Source organism: Colobus angolensis, unplaced genomic scaffold (genome assembly GCF_000951035.1).
Source record: "Colobus angolensis palliatus isolate OR3802 unplaced genomic scaffold, Cang.pa_1.0 Scaffold86, whole genome shotgun sequence".
Taxonomy (NCBI): Eukaryota; Metazoa; Chordata; class Mammalia; order Primates; family Cercopithecidae; genus Colobus; species Colobus angolensis.
Window position 1 is genome coordinate 7,522,170 of NW_012122487.1, and position 23,745 is coordinate 7,545,914.

The following is a 23,745-nucleotide window of genomic DNA, read 5'->3' on the forward strand; positions in this document are numbered from 1 at the left end:
CACACCTGTAATTCCAGCACTTTGGGAGACCAAGGCGCATGGATTACCTGAGGTCAGGAGTTCGAGATCAGCCTGGCCAACGTGGCGAAATCCCATCTCTACTAAAAACACAAAAATTACCTGGGAGTGGTGGCGAGCACCTGTAATCCCAGTTACTTGGGAGGCAGACGCAGGAGAATCACCTGAACCCAGGCGGTGGAGGCTGCAGTGAGCTGAGATTGTTCCATTGTTGCTCCACTGTACTCTATCCTGGGCAACAAGAGTGAAACTCTCTCTCAAAAAAAAAAAAAAGAAAAAGAAAAGCAAGTAAAAAGACAACATATAGAATGGGATAAAATATTTTTAAATTACATATACGGTAAGGGTCTAGTATACAGAATATACAAAGAACTCTTTTTTTTTTTTTTTGACAGCGTTTCGCTCTTGTTGCCTAGGCTGGAGTGCAATGGCACAAATCCCAGCTCACTGCAACCTCCGCCTCCTGGGTTCTAGCGAATTTTCTGCCAGCCTCCAGAGTAGCTGGGATTACAGGCACCTGCCACCACGCCTGGCTAATTTTTTTTTTTTTTTTTTTTTTTTTGAGACAGAGTTTCATTCTGTTGCTCAGGCTGGAGTGCAGTGGCATGATATTGGCTCACGGCAACCTCTACCTCCCACGTTCTAGCAATTCTCCTGTCTCAGCCTTCTGAGTAGCTGGGATTACAGGGGCATGCCACCATGACTGGCTAGTTTTTGTACTTTTAGTAGAGACAGGGTTTCACCATGTTGGTCAGGCTGGTCTGGAACTCCTGACCTCAGGTGATCTACCCACCTCAGCCTCCCAAAGTACTGGGATTTCAAGCGTGAGCCACGGCACTCGGCCAAGAACTCTTTATAACTCAACAGGATAAACAACCCAATTTGAAAATGGACAAAATATTTCAATAGATCTTTTTCAAAGAAAATATACAGATGGCCAAAAACCAAATAAAAAGATGTTCAGTATCACTAGTTATTAGGGAAATACAAATCAAAACCACATTGAAATACCACTTCACACCCACTAGGATGACCATTACTTAAAAAAGCTAGAAAATACATGTTCACAAGTACATGGAGAAACTGGAACCTTCATGCATTACTGATGGGAATGTAATATGGTATCATCACTATGAAAAACAGGTTTGTCAGAATTAACTATGCAATCCATCAGTTCTACTCCTAGGTGCAGATACAAAAGAACTGAAAAAGGACTTAAAAAGATACCTGTATACCAATTTTCATAGCAGCATTATTCACAATAGCCAAAAGATAGAAACAACCCAAATGTCCATCAACAGATAAACAGAACAAAACGTGCTATATCCATACAATAGATATTATTCAGCCATAAAAAAGAATGAAGTTCTAATACATGCTACAATATGAATGAACCTATAAAACATTATGCTATGTAAAATATGCCATAGGCTGGGTACCGAGGCTCACGCCTGTAATCCCAGCACTTTGGGAGGCTGAAGTGGGCAGATTGCTTGAGGTCAAGGGTTCGAGACCAGCCTGGCCAACATGATGAAACCCTGTCTCTACTAAAAATACAAAAATTACCCAGGCATGGTGGCAGGTGCCTATAATCCCAGCTGCTTAGAAGACTAAGGCAGGAGAATCGCCAGGAGGTGGAGACTGCAGTGAGCCGAGATGGCACCACTGCACTCTAGCCTGGGCGACACAGCAAGCCTCTGTTTCAAAAAAAAAAAAAAAGCCATACAGAAAAGGACAAAAAAAGCATTCCACTTACATGAGATATCTAGAATAGGCAAATTCATCGAGAAAGAAGGCAGAATAGAGGTTAGCAGGCGCTGCAGGAGGAAAAACTGGTGAGTTATTGCTTAATAGGTATAGAACTTCTGTTTGCGATCATGAAAAAGTTCTGGAAACAGTGGTGATGATTATACAGCACTGTGAATGTACTTATTGCCACTTAATTGAACACTTTAAAATGATCAAAATGGTAAAGTTTATGTTATGTAAATTTTACCACAATAAAAGTAAAATAAGTGGGAGAGACAATAGGTGCTCATATGCATGATCAAGTGCCAGCACACTGATTCTGAACCCATCGTGTCTACTAGCTCCCAATTCCTCAAGAGTCATCATCTTAAATTTTCCCAGAGTTTTACACAAGAGATAATAGATAAGGATTAAGAATCTGGTTAAACCAAAATAGGAGCAGAACAAAAAGACCAGAAATAGGGTAGTGAAAAGGCATAAATTTAGCCTAATACCAACAGCAAGATAAAACCAAACAAGAATAAAGGCAGAGATCTGAAAAAGTCAAATATGTGGTCACTTGAGTTCTAAGGATCCTCTCCTCTCACTAGTTCCCAGACTCAAAGGAGTTTCTCTAGTTTGTTTTCAACTAAGCATATCCAGTATACAGCTACCATACTGTCATTACTAACCCTCAGCCAATGTCAGTTTACTGTTTTAAGAGAAAAGGGTGAAAAAGATGAGTCTTAATTACCATCTCATAAACGAATGTTTCTTGTCTGCAGGCTCGATCTATTGTAATGGTTTCTTCCCGATGTTCCAAGAACCTTTTTCTAACCCTGTTGTTGATGTAAAAGGAAAAAAAAAAATCAAAGTTCAAGTTTGAAATCTGTTATTCAGACTTCAAAATATTTAGTATATTTTATTTGGAACTAATTTTAAGTAGCAAAAGCAGGAAAAAGTTCCCTTCTCTTGTTCAGCTTCCCTTATGTCAACATCTTATATGATCATGAGACAATTATCAAGAACAGGAAATAAATTATTATATAATATTACTAGCTATAGGCCTTTTTAAAATTTCACACAATTTTTAATTTACTCAGTTTTTTTTTTCTGTTCCAGATTCCTATTCAGGATCCCACATGGCATGTTATTTGTCCTTAGTCTCCTTGAGTTTGTTAAAGTTCTTCAGTCTCTCTTTTTCTTTCATGATCTTGACAATTTCAAATAGCTCTAATCAGTTATTTTATAGAATGTCCTTCAATTTGTGTTTGACTGCTAGTTCCTCATGATAGGAATAAATTTAGCATTTTGGTAAGAACACTACAATGATGTCCTTCTCAGTATATCATATCAAGAGGTTCATGATATTAATACGACATTTTACTAGTGATGTTTAGCTTATTTCTGTCTGCCAAGTTCCTGCACCAGAATGATACCTTATTTTCTATGAACTTGGTAAACATTTTGGGGAAGATACTTTGACACTATGCAAATCTTGTTTCTCCTCAAACTTCAGCCAGGAATTTTAGCATTCATTGATAGATTTTGTCTGCAACATTTATTACTGTGATGTACGCCTAATAGCAATTCTGTCTTTCATTTCTTCTACATTTATTCATCGAAATTATATTTTGAGGAAGACCTGCCTCTTTCCTCCCATCTGTTTACTTCATCATTTCTATTAGTATGAACCTACAGATAATTGTTTTATTCTGGGATTAAAATCTAATATTACCATTATTTTGTTGTTCAAATTGGTAATTTTAGTCATTAGGAGCTCCTGTTCTTTCAGCAAGTCCTCTCCTTTTTAAAATTATTTTTTATTTTTTGAACATTCCCTTACTTTCTGGCACCACAAGATGGTCAAGGCCCATCCTGTATTTTTCTTGTCTCATCCCAGGAATTGACCACTTGTAAGAGGCCTAGTTCCTTTACTGGAAAAAGGTGTTTAGAGACCAGTATCTGGGTTCTAGGCGTTCTCATTGTTACTGGAGTCACTGCTTCTAGGCTTCTCAGCTGAGATAGGCAGGAAATATATGTATGTATACTAACCTATACATGTATAAATATCTGTATTTCTGTATTTTACTGTTACACATTTAAAACTATGAGTTTATACTGATACTTCTGATCCCAAACTAAAACCACAGGATTCATTTTAGCCTTTAACATTTCCTTGTTTATAACTTCTTTCTCCTCAAGTGAGAAATCCAGCTTTCACTGTGTCGGCAACCTATTATTTGTTCAATTCTAGTAAATACATAAAATGGTTACAGAATTGCTAACCAAACCTCTGTGAGAAACACCAACTTATAAAAAGTTCTGTCTTCACCCTTACATTATATCAAGATATGCTTTTGGTAGCATTTTATTATTTAAAAATCAGAACAACATAGTTAAGATGAGCACAGCCCCTATGCATGGATGATATGCAAATTCATGAAGTGCTCAAAAAAAAAAAAGAAGACAGGCTTTAACAAAGACTTTAGTTCTTTCTTCCCCACCCTCTTCAGTGGTGTTATATTACACATTTGTAATGCAACTAGGCTTATTTTTTAGTTTTTTAATTCAGTTTTGGGTTCCCCCTACATCCTAGTTGGTTATAATTGTCTGATTACATCTGGGGAATATGTGACACATCACTATGATCCTAAGAGTTAAAAGTGTCACTCCCTCTTTGTCCCTACTAACTTGTTCCCATTCCCTCCCTTCTTTCCACCCCTTTCGCACCCACCCCTGCAGGCAACCAGTCTCTACAGTTTTGCTTTATCCTTTCCATTTCTTTTGTTCAAATAAACAGATATTTGTGTATACTCTTTTATCTCCTTCTGTATCAATCTGAGTTCAATTAGGAAGAAAGAAAAAAATGAATAGCAATTTGAACAAAGGTTAAGGATTCAACAACGTTAAAAGAGGATTGGAATAATGAGGGACTGGCAAGGAAGCAGTAAAAGGGAACACTAAAGAACAGAATAATCACAAATATAAGGAGCACCCTACCCCTAGGGCTGAGAAAAAGCTCAAGGAAGTCCTTTTTTCTTCCCAGGACTGAGATCCAGCAAGAGAAAGAAGTTGCCATAGTGCTGCATCAGTGGAACTTGCTGGAAATCTACCCTTAAGGGCACCAAGAAAACCTGTTCAGGGGAGCTGTGGAGGGAAATGGGGTTGGCAGGGAAAGCTGCTGGGCGCGGGGTGCTTCAGACAGCAGTGTATTGCAGGAGCTGGGCACTGGGGAAGCTGTGTGCACTGCAGAATCCTGCTGGGCCAGCACATCAGATCAGGAAGCAAAACGCTTGAGAGTCCTGAAAGGTCTCTCCATCGCCCTTCACTGACAAAGCTTAACGATGTGCTAGTTGGCAAAAGAAAGTATTTAAAAGGCCAACGTTCATTTTTACAGAGCAGGAAAAAGAAGTAAATTTGAAGATGAGAGCCAATAAACTACACCTGGCACACGTTTCTTACATGAAAGGTGGCATATACTTTGGGACTTTGCTGTTTTCACTTAATGGAATGTACTAGAAATTACTCTGAGTTAATCCTTTCTCATCCTTTATTATGGTTGCAAAATATTACAGTGTGGATTTCCCATAGCATATTCAACAATCTCCTCTCCTATGTCTGTATATTTAAGGTATTTCAAATATTTTGCAATTATGAACAATACTTCAAGGAATAACCTTGAACACACGTATTTTCATATTGTTGGAGGGGTATCTTCAGTATAAATTACTAGAAGTGGGATTGCTGGGACAAAAAGTACACATATATGTAATATTGTGTTAAGTATTACAAAATTTACCCTACAGAAAAGTTCTAACAATCTGCATTCTCTTCAGAAATGTAAAAACAAACAAAAAACCACCTGTTTCCCACAGCCTTGTCAAAAAATGTATTATATATTAAAATTTATGCCAGTCTGATAGGAAGAAAAGGTATCTCAGTGTAGGTTTAATTTTCACTTCTCTAATTTCGAGTGTCTTTGAGCATTTTTTCATGTTTGTGAGTCACTTTCATGTTTTTGTGTGAATTACTGGTTCATATCTTTTTCCCATTGGGTTTTTGGTCATTGTTCCTCAACTTTTAAGAGTTCTTGGCCGGGCACGGTAGCTCAAGCCTGTAATCCCAGCATTTTGGGAGGCCAAGACGGGCGGATCACGAGGTCAGGAGATCGAGACCATCCTGGCTAACACAGTGAAACCCCGTCTCTACTAAAAAAAAATACAAAAAACTAGCCGGGCGAGGTGGCAGGCGCCTGTAGTCCCAGCTACTCGGGAGGCTGAGGCAGGAGAATGGCGTAAACCTGGGAGATCCAGCCACTGCACTCCAGCCTGGGCGACAGAGCAAGACTCCGTCTCAAAAAAAAAAAAAAAAGAGTTCTTACATATTAGGGATATTAGCCCCTTTGTGGTATATGTCATAAATATTTTTCTCCAAGTTTGATAGCTGTCTTTTGACTTTATGTTGTGAAAACACTTTAATTTTTAGTTAGTTTTATCCATCTTTTTATTTCCTCTGGATTTGAGTAACAGAAATCCTTTCACTACGCACCATGGTATGCATGTTTCATTCTCTACACTTTGTTTTTTTTTTTTTTTTTTTTTTTGACAGAGTCTCACCCTGTCACCCAGGCTGGAATGCAGCGGCGCGATCTCCGCTCATGCAAGCTCCGCCTCCCAGGTTCACGCCATTCTCCTGCCTCAGCATCCCAAGTAGCTGGGACTACAGGCGTGTGCTACCACGCCCAGCTAATTTTTTGTATTTTCAGTAGAGACGAGGTTTCACTGTATTAGCAAGGATGGTCTGTCTCGATCTCCGCCTACCTCGGCCTCCCAAAGTGCTAGGATTACAGGCCTGAGTCACCATGCCCTGCCATTCTCTACACTTTGATCACTATCTATTATTCTTGTGTATAGTGTCATACTACATTTCTATATGTATTTGACTCTAATTCTGGACTTTTTATTCTGTTCCACTGGTCTATTTACGAGCTACTACCCACCATTTTAATTATAAAGGCTTTGTGGCATATCTTAATATCTGGTAAAATTACTACTTCCTCATTTTTTTTGGAGACAGAGTCGTGCTGTGTCCCCCAGCCTGGAGTGCGATGGTGTGACCTGGGCTCACGGCAACCTCCGCCTCCCAGGTTCAAACGATTTTCTTGTCTCAGCCTCCTCCTCCTGAGTAGCTGGGATTACAAGTGCCCGCCACCATGCCCAGCTAATTTTTGTATTTTTAGTAGACACAGAGTTTTGCCATGTTGCCCAGGCTGGTCTCAAACTCCTGACCTCAGGTGATCCACTCATTTCGGCCTCCCAAAGTACTGGGATGACAGGCGTAAGCCATCGCCCCACCACCAAGTCAAGCATCCCTCATAATTTTCTTTTTCCTTCCACAGTCTTCCTATTCTTGCATGTGTTTTCTGTATGAATGCTATTATCAACTTGCTTAACTTCCTAACAGATACTTATGGTATTTTTATTGGGATTACACCATATTTATAATTTAATTTAGGAAGAACTGACATCATTGTAATGTTTAGTCTTCCTATCCAAAACAGAGAATATCTTTCAAATTGTTCAGGTTTTCTTCAGTCTTTCAGAACTGTTTTGGAATTTTCCACACATGAGTCTTATACATTTATTGTTAAATTTATTTCTCAGTATTTAACCTTCTTTTGGGGTATCATAAAAGGAATTTTCTCCACCATCTCTAATTGTTTACTGTCACATATATGAAGGCTATTAAGTTCTAGATATCAATTTTGGATCCTATTTCACTAAATTCTTTTTCTGTTTGAGTTAGTTTTCACATTAATTTTCCATGCATACTAATCACATAACCGGCAAATAGAGAAGTTTTTATTCTTTACCTATCCCTATACCTCTAATTAATTTATCTTGCCAAATTGCATGGCTATGCCTATAGACTATGTTGCAAAGTAGTAGAGATAGTAGGCATGCTTGCTTTTTTCTGGATCTCAGAAAATGCATGTATTGCTCCCTTATTAAATAAGGTGCTAGCTTTACAACTAAGATATATATACATATTTTATCATGTTGGAATAGTATTCCTCCAACTTCTATTTCCTTAGTATTTTTATCATGAATGTGTGCTGAATTTGTTAAGGCCTTTGCAGCATCTCTGGAAATAATAATTTGTCAGATTAACATGGTATATGATATTAATACATGTTCTCATACTAAACCAATGTTCCATTTCTGAACTAAATCCCACTTGGCAATGGTAGAGAGTATCATCTTAATATGATGTTGGATTGTCTGGTAATATTTTGTTGAATGATCCCCATGTCAAGTTTTCTTTCTCTGTACTGTCAGTATCTAGTTTAAGTATCTGTCATGTTTGCGTCAGAAAAATAATCAAGAAGTTTTTCTTCCTTCAAGGCCCTGAAGCACTGGGAGTATTTAGTCTTCAAATGTCTGGTAGAATTCTGTGAAACCATCTGGACTTGCAGTCTTTTTGAAATAGTTCCTTACATAACTTTCTCTGTTTTTCTACAGAAATTGTCTAAGTTTTCTAAGTCTTAAGAGCTTAATTTCAGTAATCTGTTTTTTCCTAGGAAATTATCCATTTCATTTAGGTTTTCAAATTTATTTGCTTAGAGCAGAGATCAGCTAACTTTTCCTTAAGGGGCCAAATAGTAAATATTTTAGGTTGTGGGCCACATGACCTCTCTCACACAACTACTGAACTTGCCATATAGTACAAAAGCAGTCACAGACAATATGTGAATAAATGGGCGTGATTATACACAAAAACAACCAGCCAGCCCATAGGCTGTAGTTTGCCAACCCTTGAAAAAAGTACTGCTAACCAGTCTCAGCCATTAAAAAAAAAGTTTCCATTTCTTCTTAATCAAGTTAACTATTATATCATTGCCAATAGGGGGACTTTTTCTTCTTTACCTACTCTTATGCCTCTAATTAATTTCCCTTGTCAGACTGTACAGCTAACACCTGAAGACTATGTTGCAAAGTAGTAGAGATAGTGGGCATGCTTGCCTTGTTCCAGATCTTAGTAGAAAATGCATGTATTGCTCCTCTATTAAATAAGGTTGGGTGTGGTAGCTCACGCCTGTAATCCCAGCACTTTGGGAGGCCAAGGCGGGCAGATCACCTGAGGTCAGGAGTTCAAGACTAGCCTCGTCAACACAGTGAAATCCCATCTCTACTAAGAACACAAAAAATTAGCCGGTGTGGTGGTACGTACCCGTAGTCCCACCTACTCGGGAGGCTGGCAGGAGAATCTCTTGAACCCAGGAGGTGGAGGCTGCAGTGAGCCGAGATCAGGCCACTGCACTCCAGCCTAGGTAACAGAGTGAGACTATCTCAAAAAGTAATATAAAATAAAATAAACAAGATGTTAACTTTATAACTATTCAGTTGGATATAAAATCCTTAATTCACACCTTGAGTTTTCTTGTAAAATACAGCTCTATTGTTGCCTTGCTTTATATGTTAGTTAACTAACTTTTAAATTGTTTCAGAAAGTCACCATTTTAAATTTAATTAGGGCCGGGGCAGTGGCTCACGTCTGTAATCCCAGCACTTTGGGAGGCTGAGGCAGGCAGATCACCTGAGGTTGGGAGTTCGAGGCCAGCCTGACCAACATGGAGAAACCCTGTCTCTACTAAAAAGACAAAATTAGTTGGGCGTGGTGGTGCACGCCTATAATCCCAGCTACTCTGGAGGCTGAGGCAGAACTGCTTGAACCCAGGAGGCAGAGGTTGCAGTGAGCTAAGGTTGTGCCAATGCACAATCTACTCCAGCCTGGGCAACAAGAGTGAAACTCCGTTTCAAAAAAAAAAAAAAAAAAATTTAACTAGACCCATGGTTTTCCCATCATTTTCCTCATTAATTTCTGTTATCTTTATTATTTCCTTTCTAGTATTTTCTTTTCACTTATTTTGTTGTTCTTTTCTCGTTTTCTGAGCTGGAAATTTATTTTCTTTTTGTTTTTTGACACAGTCCTTTTCTGTTGCCCAGGCTGGAGTAGAGTAGTAAAATCATGGCTCACTTCAGCCTCAATCTTCCAGGCTCAAGTGATCCTTCTACCTCAGCTTCCTGAGTAGCTGGGAGCACAGGCATGTGCCACCACAGCTGGCTAATTGTTTTTACTTTTCTGTAGAGGCAGATTCTCCCTATCTTGCCCAGATTGTTCTCAAACTCCAGGGCTCAAGCAATCCTTCCACCTTGGCTTCCCAAAGTGTTGGGAGTACAGGAATGAGCCATTGCACCCAATCTGTTTGTAATATTCTATTTTATGAATGTCATTGATGTTACCTTTGTGACCTAATACATAATCAATTTTTGTGAAGATGTCATCTAGTTTTCATTAGCAGGGAGCAAATTTTATGTATACGTACCTCCATAAGATATAAATTAAAAAGTGTCCTTTATGCCATGTAATACTTTGGGGCTTGAATACTGTTTGTCTGATATCAGCATCACTACTCCTGCTCAATTTTTGTTTCCATTAACTTGGTATACCTTTGTCTAACCCTTTATTTTTAGCTTTTCTGAATCACTTTATTTTAGATGTGTCTCTTGTCTCCCCAAGATTTTTGTTTTACAAGCCAAACTGAAAATCCTTTTTTAATAGGTTGCTTAAGACTGATGGATGTATTTGGTATCAACTCTATCACAATATTTTCTAATTATCGCATTTTGTTGTATTAGCTGTTTTTCATTATGAAATGTGTATTCTTTTCCATTTATTTTTTAGAAATTGAGGGGGAGTTGGTATTTCTATTATTGTTCTACTGGTTACCTTTATACTCATATTTTTTAAATCCTATAGTTACCCATTTTCTTATTTAACACTTTACTATCCGATGTGTCAGATTTTGTTTTCCCTCTGCAGTAGTCTTTAAAAAACCCATCTACTGCCCACACATTATCCATTTTTCTCCTTCCATCGTTTTAGTTGCAATACCGCACTTTGTTACAATACCCAGCAGTTACACAAATCTTCCACCCTCATCCTCTCTGTATTAGTCCTTTTGCTGAAAATTTCCCAGTCATCAATTGGTTGGATAAAGCTCATTCTCTTGTATGCTTCTCAGAAATGGCCAGCAGGTACAGAAATTACCCAGGTTCTTGTATATTGAAAACTCTTTTTCTATGACCTTGATATTTTAGGACATTCAGTTAAATACAAAATCCTTAATTCACACCTTCATTGAGCTTTAAAAAAACACTGCTCTATGTTGCCTTGCTTTGTACATCAGTTTTGCAACATCTGATGCTTTCTGTAAGTTTGCCTTTGCAAGTTATGTGTTCTTTTTGGGCATGGAAGACGTGATGATTTCATCTTTATCTCTGAAATCTAATAGTTTTACTAATATATATCCCAAAAGCCAGTAAGTCTGAGTTAATATTTCCAGGTACCTAGAGAACCCTTTCCAGATTTAGTTTTTTTTTCAATTTTGGAAAGTTTTGTTAGATTATGTTTTTAAATACGAATTCTGCTCCATTTCTTTTTCTTCTTCAGGGACTCTGATAATATGACTATTATATTTTTGCCTATCTACCATTCCCTACTCTCTCGGATTCATCTTACTTTTTTCTTTGTCATTTTCAATTCTCTTGCTTGTTTTTATGCCTTTCTTCATTGCCTCTTGCTTTCATTTCAGTCTATTTTCCCTTAGGTATCTTACGGTTTATTCGCTTACAAAGTAATTGTCTTTTCTTCCATTTCTTTCCTGCGTTTCATCAACTCTTTTTTCATTTCTCCTTTAGTCATCATTTCCATTCTTATTAATAGTTTTAAAAATTCTAAGCCAGCCGGGCGCAGTGGCTCAAGCCTGTAATCCCAGCACTTTGAGAGGCCGAGGCGGGTGGATCACGAGGTCAGGAGATCAAGACCATCCTGGCTAACACAGTGAAACCCCGTCTCTACCGAAAATACAAAAAATTAGCAGGGTGTGGTGGTGGGCGCCTGTAGTCCCAGCTACTCGGGAGGCTGAGGCAGGAGAATGACGTGAACCCAGGAGGTGGAGCTTGCAGTGAGCTGAGATCGCGCCACTGCACTCCAGCCTGGGCAACAGAGCGAGACTCCGTCTCCAAAAAAAAACAAAAAAAATTGTAAGCCAAGGTAAACATTTTTATACCCTCAAATGCTTATCTGAGTATATTCAATTCTGTGTGGAGTGTAGACTTATAGGTTTTCTTCTATTTCCTCGTTGTTTTCTGGATGGAAGCAGGTAGTCTCCAAAGTTGATTTGTATAAACACTTAGTTATTTCCTCATTATCTACAATAAGCTCTCTTTAGATTTTATTTCCTCTTGCTCATTTTTGTAATATCTGGGGTATAGTGATAGTTACAAGATTCCCAGTTTGACGGTGCTCATTTCTGTCATTCTAGTCAACCTCAGATATAGGAGAGTTGTTTGAGTGTTTTTTTTTTTTTTTTTTTTGGAGACAGAGTCTCGCTCTGTCACCCAGGCTAGAGTGCAATGGCGTGATCTCAGCTCACTGCAACCTCCACCTCTCGGGTTCAAGTGATTCTCCTGCCTCATCCTCCCAGGTAGCTGGGACTACAGGCAGGTGCTACCATGCCCAGCTAATGTTCGCATTTTTAGTAGAGGTGGAAGTTTCACCACATTGGCCAGGCTGGTCGTGAACTCTTGACCTCAAGCGATCCACTCTGTTTGAGTTTTTTTAAAAAGTCATTTGTGGTTGGTTTGGTGGGATAAGAGTTTTGAGTTCTCCAATTTCATGGTTCTTTTGGTTTTTTTTAGCAGGACTCTAAAGTTCCCTTTTTTAGCCTTTAAACAGTACATTCTGGACCTGTAAACAGTGCTTTCTTGGTCACAAAAGTGAGGGGGATGGGCAGAATAATCTAAAATTTCTATTGTATTAAAAGTAATGTTGCTGAAGGGCTGGGCACGGTGGCTCACGCCTATAATACCAGCCCTTTGGGGCAAGGCGGGCAGATCACTTGAGGTGAGGAGTTCGAGACTAGCCCGGTCAAAATGGTGAAACCCCATCTCTACTAAAAATATAAAAAATTAGCCAGGCATGGTGGCACATGCCAGTAATCCCAGCTTCTTGGGAGAAGGAGGCAGAAGAATAGCTTGAGCCCAGGAGGCAGAAGTTGCAGTGAGCAGAGACTGAGCCACTGCACTCTAGCCTGCTAGCCTGGGTAACAGAGTGAGTGAGACTCTGTCTTTAAAAAAAAAAAAAAAAAAAAAAAAAAAAAAAAGAATGCTGCTGAAGCTTTTGGAATGACAAGTAAGTTTTAGCAGCACCCATGTATTAACAATTCTCTCTCCTATTCCTAGGAATTAAAACCTTCCAACTAAGTAGTCAAAAAAAATTTCAAAACTGCTGAAGCTATGTAGCTTGCTATAGATTAAGGGAACAACAAGTATCAAGGAAGAATCAGTATCTACCAACTACCCTTTGTCTCTCACATGCATAAAATGAGCTCTATCATTCGATGTAGGAAAGAAAAAGTACCAGAAATTTATTTTATGTCATAATAAAGAAATGATGTACTTATGTTTTATTTTTATAATAGAATAATGTTAAATTACTGGTGAGGAGAAGGAAGGTTCAGAGAACAATAAAGCATAAAAATACAAATTTAGGCTTTTGCCACAAGTCTTAATTTTTTTTGGCAGGACCATTAAAGTTAACAGTGGTCATGTATTAAATACACTAGCTTCACAGTATATCAAAATAACCCCAGTTGAAGAATACTGTACTGATTTACATTAGATTATATATAATTCTACCCACAAATCCTGTTTGGAGGGACTAGAAGATAACCAGAGAGATCTAGTTGACCTAGTGGTGCAAAGTAGTCATGAGAAGCAATGTTTAAGTAGTCTTAAAATTACTATTTAACATGGCTTAACAAAATTACTATAAATTAATGTATTAACTATAGCAAAAAGAGTCTGCTTTAATATGATTATCATCAACGTTCTTTTTTCAGTCTATCTCAGAAATCACTTCCTGAGTCTTCTGAAAGTTTCATTTATTCCACTCATTCTACAAATATTTGTTAGTGTTAGCTAAAGGATTACAGACTCCATTTAGGTCCTCTTGTATGCTCATGTTATATCTGCCACACTCGCTGCTATATTACCAATTCCTAGAACAGTGAGTGTGGCAGATATAACTTAAGGAACTTTCAAGTGTAGCTAAGAACACAGAAAATTAAACATGTGTATTACAGATGTGATGAGCATTTCATTAGGGAAGCATGCGGTGCTACATAAGCACACAAGAGGACATAAATGGAGTCCGTAATCCTTTAGCTAACACTTGCAGGATGAGTAGAAGTCAGCAGGGTCAGGAGATAAGCAAGAATGACTGTTCTGGGCAAAAGCGTGGAGTGAGAGAGCACATTCCAGGAACTGCAACACAGTGCAGTGTGGCTGTTAACACTGTAGAGAGAAAGCTGAAAAAAATCAGCAAGGTCAGCCAGACACGGTGGCTCATGTCTGTAATCCCAACACTTTGGGAGGCCGAGGTGGGCAGATCACGTGAGGTTGGGAGTTTGAGACCAGCCTGACCAACATGGAGAAACCCCATCCCTACTAAAAATACAAAATTAGCCAGGCATGGTGGCGCATGCCTGTAATCCCAGCTACTTGGGAAGCTGAGGCAGGAGAATCACTTGAACCCAGGAGGTGGAGGCTGCCGTGAGCGGAGATCGGGCCATTGCACTCAGGCCTGGGCAACAAGAGCAAAACTCCATCTCAAAAACAAAACAAAACGAAAACAGCAAGGTCCATGGTCCTTAGAGGCCTTTGTGAGCCACTACAGACTCAGGACTTCAGCCTAAGGGACATCAAAAGGTTTTAGGCAAGGGAGTAACAATCAGATATGCATTTTAGACAAATACAACTAATCAATCAACAATAGTTACAGAGCACCAATTGGAGTAAGGCAGCATAGTGGGCCTGAGAACAATACATAGATGGGAGTTTGGACTCTCATTGAGCCTTCAAGGACTTTAGAAATGGCAGAGTTTAAGGCAGTATAAATGTACCTGTTTCCTAAGGGAAAGATGGGTTGTGGTAATCTGGAAAGGAATCTTTAGGTTTTTAAAGAAGTGGTATGGGCCAGGTGTGGTGGCTCAGGCATGTAATCCTAGCACTTTGGGAGCCGACGTGGGCGGATCACTTGAGGTCAGGAGTTGAAACCAGCCTGGCCATCACGGTGAATCCCGTCTCTACTAAAAATGCAAAAAAGTTAGCCAGCCGAGGTGGCGGGTGCCTGTAACCCCAGCTACTCCGGAGGCTGAGGCAGGAGAATCACTTGAACCCGGAGACAGAGGTTGCAATGAGCAGAGATCACGCCACTGCACTCCACTCTGGGCAACAGAGTGAGACTCCATCTCAAAAAAATAACATAACATAACATAACATAACGAAGTGGTATGTTTCAGATGGGAGAGAGGCCACATGCATTCTGAGCCATCTGAAAGTGGTTGAAAATAAATCTGGAAAGGCAGATTTGGGATATATGTGGAAGGCTTCAAATGTCTAGCTAAGGAGTTTGAAATTTTTCCATATAGGAGGTGTAGGGCCATAGACCATTTTTAAGCAAAATACATGCTCAGGCGATAGCATGATGGATAAATCAGTGGGAGAAATAACTGTACTTAGCAAAGACAGTTAAGAACCTTGCACAGCGCTCCAGGTGTTGCTGCTGTAAAAGTTAGCAGTAGGGACCAGGGGAACAGATTTGGCAGTTATTATGAAAGAAAACCCAAACAGAGTTGAAATGACTGCCTGAATATTTGAGGGGGATAATATCGTAGGATCAAGAACGACAGAACATAGCTGAGGTGGTATGAAGTAAGTGGACTATAAACTGGAAATTATGAATTTCACTATTACATGCACAATTTCTCTATATTATCATACAACAGTGCCTCTCAAAGAGTGGTAGGCAGACCAGAATTCATCTATGACCTATTTGTTAACCAATCTGTACCGAAAATGCGATTAAGCATTTAAAAACTTCCATTATCAGTTGACAGTATTTTTATGTCTGTTGAATTTAATTAAAAATTTGAACTTACATTGTGTTTGTCTTTTTTAATTCCATTTTTCTAGCAATTCTTTTTGTAGCATTTTGTCAAAGTATAAATCTGTCAAAAATTTAAAATTTTTAAAAACAAAAACTGTCCTTTACCACAAATAGTTTGAGAAACACTATCAGAGTATTTAGCTTGTCCCTCAGATCTAAGTAGATTAACTCTACCTCTATAAACACACATTCAAGAATATTTAAAAAACACACAAGTTTGAATATGGACTGAATATTACAGATTATGTATTTATGGTTAATTTTCTCAGCTACAATAATACCACGATAATTATGTAGGAGAATGATACTTTTAGACGCTATATGCTTATGTATTTAAGGGTAAATTATCATGTCTAACTTACTGAATGGGGGATAGCAAAATGAAAAAACACACAGCAGGCATCCCATACACACGGCTAAAGTAAATATGGTCAAATGTTAAAAACAGCTGAATTTACGGGGTGCGTATACAGATAACAATCAACACTGTACTTTCAACTTTTCAAAACATAATGTTGAAAAAATGTTTAAATAAATAGGTCATAAAAACCAAGTCCTCCATACCCCAAAGTCACCAGGTCAGTATTCTCTGGAATGACTTCTGGATCCTCACCGTCCCCAAGGCATTTCAGTTTATCAAGGCTAAAACAAAAAGGAAAAGCAATACTTTAAGGTCGACTCTGCATCTGGTTCACAGCAAGTTAGGGTTGTTTTCCTAAATACATTACTGAATTACGAAGTCAGATAAAATCCAGCAGGCGGCTCAGAGAGGCCAGAACTTAAGACAAAAATTTCAGTGGTTACATTTTATAATGAAAAGGCCGATGAAGGCAGCCAGTACTGTTAAATGGAGAAAGAGATTAAAGTTATTTTTATATTTTCACCCCCACATAAGGCACTTTTAGGAAAAATTTCAGTAACAGAATACCTGGAAGGTCCCCAAAAGAAACCAGTTAGTCGGGGTTTTAACACTCCTTTGATGAAGTCTCCCGCAGCTTCACCATTACTCACATTCCTCCACTGTCAAAGCGTCTGTCAATGGCAGGTACACCTCGCTGTTGCCCTGACTGCTATTCTTTATTAACAAGCAAATAGAAACTAGTCTTTGAGGCAGCTGTCTTGGCCCTTTGCTCCAACTCGCAAACTGGGCATTCGGGTCCCAGGACTTCTCCTGGTGTTCCAGGGAGGCTTCAGCGGGTTGAAAGCTTTGAAACAGTAATACTCCTAGCCCAGGTCCAAACCACAGGCCCTTCTCAGGGATGAGTCCCAGAGGAGCGCAGGAGCAAGGATGCACCCTGTTTGACCCCAACCTGCAAGAGCCCCTTTGCTCCGCACTCACCCGCACACCGCCCTCAGTTCAGCCGCCGCCTCCAGGCTGCAGTCCAGATCCCTGGCCACCGCGGCATCCTCCTGGTCGGAGTCAGCAATCCCCCGGCTCCCGGGCAGAGCGGATGCCGGCGGCTCCCTCAGCGACAAGTCCCCGGCCCCGCGCAGACGGCCCCGCCACAGCTCCCCAAAGGCGCCCACATGGAAAGCGCGCGTATTTAGCTCGGGAAGCTCATACTCTGGAAAGTTGCAGCCGCCACTGCCCGAGACTAGGTCTTGCCTGCCATCCACCCCGCTACACGTTGGTACACCTCGGCTTCCTTCAGCCATGTTCGCCCCACTCCCTTCCCTGCAAAAGCCTAGAGATCAAGGCCTCGCAGAGCGTGATGGAACTTGTAGTTGCTTGGAGTTCCCGGCCGGCGAGCCACGGGGCGGCAAGGGCGGGGCTTCAGAAACTACATTTCCCGGCAGGCCATGGGCAGGCCCGCCCCAGGGCGCGGCACCGCGAGGCTCTACGGGCAGGGTGCAGCATTGTTCTCCGACCTGGGCGGGGCGGGAACTGTTGCGGCTGTAGGTTAACGGCAGCGGGTGGGGCTGGGTGTCTGGTCCCCGAGTTACATAGCAGCTGCGTCTGCTGGGTAGGGCGGCCTCGTCAGGCGTTTAGGCCGCGCTCCTTGCGTCTCTCGGACCAAGGGATGCAGAGCTTTTTCTTGACTCTGGATTTCAAGGACTGCTCTGCTGCCTGCTTGCTTTAGAGTGTAAGAAACAAGGAGGGCGAGGGCCGAGACCAGGGACACGATCAGTCCTCCAGATCTGGTTCTTTCGGAACCTCCCCAGAGGCCCCATGTGCGTGCGCGTGTGTGTGTGCAGTAGTGTTTCAGAGCGTCTGTGTATCGCACACTGCACATGATTAACCCTGGTGTATGTTTTTAATGTTTTTAAAAATTACAATGAACTTTCCGGATAGGGAGTATCACCCGTGATGCTGTTAAGGAAGGAGTTACCTGCGGGGAAAATGGAAGCAGGATCGGAACTCAATCAGTCTGACTTCAGATGGAGCTCTCTCCATTTCTCAGAGGCCCTAAAGGATACAGCAGGACATACTATTTATTAGGCTGTAATCACATGCCGTATAATTCACCCATTTGAAGTGTTCAGTGATTTTTAGTGTATGAACAGACTTGGGCAAGCATCACCACTATTTGAGAACATCTTTTACCACTCCAAAGAAGAAACTTGTATCTTTTAGCTATCACCCCTGAGCCTCCCACCTCCTCTAGCCCTAGCCAACCAAGAACCTACTTTCTGTCTCTCTAGATTTAACTCATCTGGACATTTAATATAAATGGAATTATATGGTCTTTTGGTGGCTGGCTTAATATTTGCAAGGTTTGTTACAGGTAGTTAGGCATGAGCAGGGCAGGAGAGGGCTCTTCCCTCACCCACTAGGAATGCATATTGCCTCTAAAAGTGATACATTGGCAGCCGGTGCCGGGGAGAGGCCATTTCCTGATGTCCCACACCTGTTGCACTAAAGTGCTCGTTGAATGCAGATGACAGGGAGAAGCAACTTCTTGGGCATATGCATTAAGAGACAAAATCGGGGAGTATAACCTTCCAAGGGGACTCTATCGAAAAGGCAAGAAAGCCTCATGGGCATGCGTGCAACTTCCTACATACTGCGCTGTGCTCACTTCCCAGTGATAAGGAGGGCACTGCCCATGCAGGCAGCCCACCCTGAGGGAAGAATCATAGGAAAGGAGCCAGCCTACAAAGTCCTAGGATCAAGGTCAGTATCACAGTTGACCTCAGTGATGGCTTGGGACTCTTCCGAGCGTGCTTTCCTTTCTTTCCTATTCTAAAGGCCTTTTAAATAAACTTCCACTCCTGCTCTGAAACTTGCCTCAGTCTCTTTTTCTGCCTTATTGCTCCTCAGTCAAATTCTTTCTTCTGAGGAGGCAAGAACTGAAGTTGCTGCAGACCCATACAGATTTGCCCTCGTAACTTGGATACCTGCCACCTGTAACAGGTTCATCCGTTTTGTAGTATGTGTCAGTACTTCACTCCTTTTTTGGCTGAATAATACTGCATTCTATGTATATGCCACATTTTATCAATTTATCAAAAAGTTTCTACCTTTTGGCTACTGTGAATAATGCTGCTGTGAACATTCATGTACACATTTTTGTGCAGATACATTTTCATTTCTCTTGGGCATGTGCCCAGTAGTATAGAGACAGGCCTCCGTATCTGGGTTCTGCATCCTCCAATTCAACCAACCACATATCAAAAATGCAGTATTCCCAGGTTGCAGAACCTGAGGATAAGAGCAGTTTTCCTATGGGCGGGTTCCACGGGGCTAACTGTAAGATGAGCATCTGCCAATTTTGGAGTCCACAAAGGTCTTAGAAACAGTACCCCTTGCAGATACCAGGGGATTCTGTATTTATGGTAACCCTATTTTGAACCATTTGAGGAACTGCCAGGTTTTTTTTTAAGTGGCTGTCCCATTTACACTCCTCCCCAGCAGGATTCTCCACATCCTTACCAACACTCATCTGAACTTTTTATTATAACCATGTCAGTGAGTGTGAAATGGTGTTTCATGATTTTTTATTTGCATCTCCCTAATTATATTGAGCATGTTTTCATGTGCTTATTTATTATTTGCATATTTCTTTGGGGAAATGTCTATTCAAGTTCTTTACCAATTTTTAAATAAGGTTATTGTCTTCCCATAAGAGCTCTATTTTGTTTTTTTTTTTCTTTTCTTTTTTTTTTTTGAGACGGAGTTTCCCTCTTATTGCCCAGGCTGGAGTGCAATGGTGCTATCTCAGCTCACTGCAACCTCTGCCTCCTGGATTCGAGCCTCCTGAGTAGCTGGGATTACAGGTGCATTCCACCACACCCGACTAATTTTTTTGTATTTTTAGTACAGACAGGATTTCATCGTATTGGTCAGGCTGGTCTAGAACTCCTGACCTCAGGTGATCCACCCGCCTCTGCCTCCCAAAGTGCAGGGATTACCGGCGTGAGCCACCGCGCCCGGCCTTCTGGTTGTTTTGTTGTTGTTTGTTTGAGATAGCATCTTGCTCTGTCATTGAGACTGGAGTGCACTGGCACAATCATGGCTCGCCGAAGCGTGTCAGGCCTCTGAGCCCAAGCTAAGTCATTATATCCCCTGTGACCTACACATGTACATCCAGATAGCCTGAAGCAACTGAAGAACCACAAAAGATGACATTCCACCACTGTGATCTGTTCCTGCCCCACCCTAGCTGATCAGTTGACCTTATGACAATACACCCTCCCCGCCCTTGCCATAGCATACTTTGTAATATTCTCCCCACCCTTGAGAATGTACTTTGTAAGACCCACCCCCTGCCCACAAAAAATTGCTCCTAACTCCACCACTTATCCCAAACATATAAGAACTGATGATAGGCTGGGCGCGGTGACTCACGCCTGTAACCCCAGCACTTTGGGAGGCCGAGGCAGGTGGATCACAAGGTCGGGAGTTCGAGACCAGCCTGGCCAATACGGTGAAACCCCATCTCTACTAAAAATACAAAAATAAGCTGGGTGTAGTGGCAGATGCCTGTAGTCCCAGCTACTTGGGAGGCTGAGGCAGTAGAATCGCTTGAACCCGGGAGGCAGAGGTTGCAGTGAGCTGAGATTGCGCCATTGCACTCTAGCCTGGGCGACAGAGTGAGACTCTGTCTCAAAAAACAAACCAAAAAAACAGCTAATGATAATCCCACCATCCTTTGCTGACTCTCCTTTCAGACTCAGCCCGCCTGCACCCAGGTGATTAAAAAGCTTTATTGCTCACACAAAGCCTGTTTGGTGGTCTCGTCACACAGACACACGTGACACAGCATAGACCTCCCAAGCTCAGGTGACCCTCCCATCTCAATCTCCTGAGTAGTTGGGACTACAGGTACACTGCCATCACATCCAGCTAATTTTTTTATTTTTTGTAGAAAAGAGGTTTCGCCATATTGCCGAGGCTGGTCTTGAACTCCTGGGTTCAAGTTATCCTCCTGCCTTGGCCTCCCAAAGTGTTGGGATTACAGGCATGAGCCACCATGCCCAGCTGGAGCTCTGGTTTTTATCAGTACATCGTTGTAGGGAATATCTGTTGTTTTTGTCAGCCTAGTATTGTTTATTAGATCTGACCTTCCCTACTACTTTTGATCCTGCTGGGGCTGCCAGTCACAGAACCATTCCCAGTCTGGCCATAGTGGTTGGTCCAAGGATGAGCAAGTGTCTCAAATAGAGCCAATCAGAATTCTGTGGGATTTTATCTATAAACCAAGAAGCTCTTTATTCGTTCTAAGGACCTAATAATGTGTCCTAGACACAGACTGTTCCTGCCAGTGGAAGAGTCAGAAGGAACAGAGGCAAGAGTTTGAATAAGCAAAGGCAGAAAATGGAGAAGAGAGAAGTCAAGTAACTTGGAGGTATTGGGGCTGAGGCCATGTGCTCCCTTATATTTGCCATTAGGTAAAGGAGGCAAAATTTTACCTCTATTCTCTTAGGATTTTTCAGCTGGGCCTGACAATTAAATTGACATAAGACAGAGCAACAGGAGAAAAATGTACAAATTAATTTCATACAAGTGTTACGTGGCATACGATCCTTCATAAGGAAATGAAGACCCAAAGAAGCAGTTACAATTGAACACTTATAAACTGAATTGGATAAAGAGTAGTGAATTATGAAAATGTGACAAGGCAAAGTGTCATGCACATCCGTGTGAAGAGACCACCAAACAGGCTTTGTGTGAGCAACATGGCTGTTTATTTCACCTGGGTGCAGGCGGGCTGAGTCCGAAAAGAGCGTCAGCAAAGGGAGATAAGTGTGGGGCCGTTTTATAGGATTTGGGTAGGTAAAGGAAAATTACAGTCAAAGGGGGATTGTTCTTTGGTGGGCAGGAGTGGGAGTCACAAAGTGTTCAGTGGGGGAGCTTTTTGAGCCAGGATGAGCCAGGCACAAGATAATGTCATCGCTTAAGGCAAGGACTGGCCATTTTCACTTCTTTTGTGGCGGAATGTCATCAGTTAAGGCGGGGCAGGGCATTTGCACTTGTTTTGTGTTCTTCAGTTACTTCAGGTCACCTGGGCGTATATGTGCAAGTCACAGGGGATGCGAAGACTTGGCTTGGGCTCGGAGGCCTGACACAAAGCACACAAGGATAGAGTAGTTATTTGAGTGGAGAAGTGACAAGGAAGATAAGAGTTAGTTTAACAGGGTTGGTTTGTACAGATTTCCCTCAGCCTCAAATTCCTGTCCTTGATGATAAGAATGATGTTTTCCTTCTGGGTATAGGGAGGACACCTTTTACATGGGAATTTCATCTCCTGCTTTTAAGAAACAGAAGAAAAGTCAGAGTGAACTCCTTGCACCTGCTGTTTTCCAAGTGATACGGCTCAGATGAGTGGAGGAACACCAGAGTTGTTGGTCCTCATGCCAGTTTAGATAAAACAACATGGACACATGTGGAGTGGTTTTGAGGAGAGGAGAGTTTAATAGGCAAGAAGGATGGGAGGAGATAGAGGAAAGAAGCTCACCAGTAGAGAGACAGATGGAGGTTGGCTCCAAAGCCGAAAGAGGAGGTCCCCACTGATTTGTTTTTCTAAGACCACCAGAGTGAGCACAAAAGAACCAGCGAGTAGGCAAGGGTAGGAGCAAAACTGCAAATTTATTTTGGTCACCTAGCTTCAAGGGAAGAAGGTGGGTAGGGAGAGGTCTATCGGCCTCTGGCAAAGGAGGCCAAGAGAGTCACCCGGTGAAGCTCTCTGACGGAGTTCCTGCAGTCCCGACTGGAGTGAGGGACTCAGGAAGGCTGCGTGGCGCGCTGGCCGAGAGTGGCTTTTCTAGGAGTGGGAGGGCAATAGGCGGGGCACGGGCGTGTCGGGGGCGTTCCGCAGGTGCGACCAGGTAAATCTTGGTCTCTTCGGATTGACGTCACCTGGCGCATGCCCAGTTGGTCTGCACCTTCCCGGGCCCCGGCTGCATTTTTGCGTGCGCGGGAAAAGTTAGTGATGAGGAACCCAGAAGTGCACCATCTTTCCTCCGTTCGTCCAAACACCCACCTGCCTCAGATACCAGCCACGTATATAAGCAGAGGCTGGAGAAGGCGATATCTGATTTGCGTAGGGCTCAGGGGATTGGTTTGACCAGGCATGTCATTCATGTATCCCTCGGAAAAAGCTGGCCATCTCATCCTAGCCTTTTAATATGCAAATGCAGGGCACTCTGGATGTTCTACACACGTGGAGATATGTGGGGCCGCCATGTTGCCAGGAACATGTGGGGCAAGGGCAAGAAGTCCACAGGAATTGCTATGTTAGGTGGACCCAGTTTCTAACGGCCTGCATTTGCACATCAAAGGTTGTCAGCCGGGCTCTAAGAGCCTGGGCTTTACAAGAAACTTTTCCGGAGATGCTTTAAAAACCACAAACTCCCCAAGGGCCCCTTTTCCTCTCTCTCTGCCTAAAATAATTTCTTAATAACTCTTGGCCGGGCGCGGTGGCTCACGCCTGTAATTCCAGCACTTTGGGAGGCCGAGGTGGGTGAATCACGAGGTCAGAG

The 23,745-nt window shown here is 41.8% G+C and overlaps 1 protein-coding gene across 2 annotated transcripts in view; it reads right to left on the reverse strand.

The window, feature by feature from the left end:
- The window catches only part of SNAPC3 (small nuclear RNA activating complex, polypeptide 3, 50kDa), a 46,120-nt gene extending 28,434 nt beyond the window's left edge, over nucleotides 1-17,686 (reverse strand). For both annotated transcript variants that reach the window (XR_001000483.1, XM_011930381.1), the window contains exons 1-3: nucleotides 17,162-17,686; nucleotides 16,387-16,464; nucleotides 2,501-2,585 (exon numbers count right to left, since the gene is read on the reverse strand). Coding sequence is in view for 1 of the 2 variants with exons in the window: in XM_011930381.1 (XP_011785771.1) it covers nucleotides 2,501-2,585; nucleotides 16,387-16,464; nucleotides 17,162-17,478 (480 nt within the window). In the remaining variant the exon portion in view is untranslated. The remainder of the gene's footprint in view (nucleotides 1-2,500; nucleotides 2,586-16,386; nucleotides 16,465-17,161) is intronic.
- Nucleotides 17,687-23,745: the final 6,059 nt, after the last annotated feature.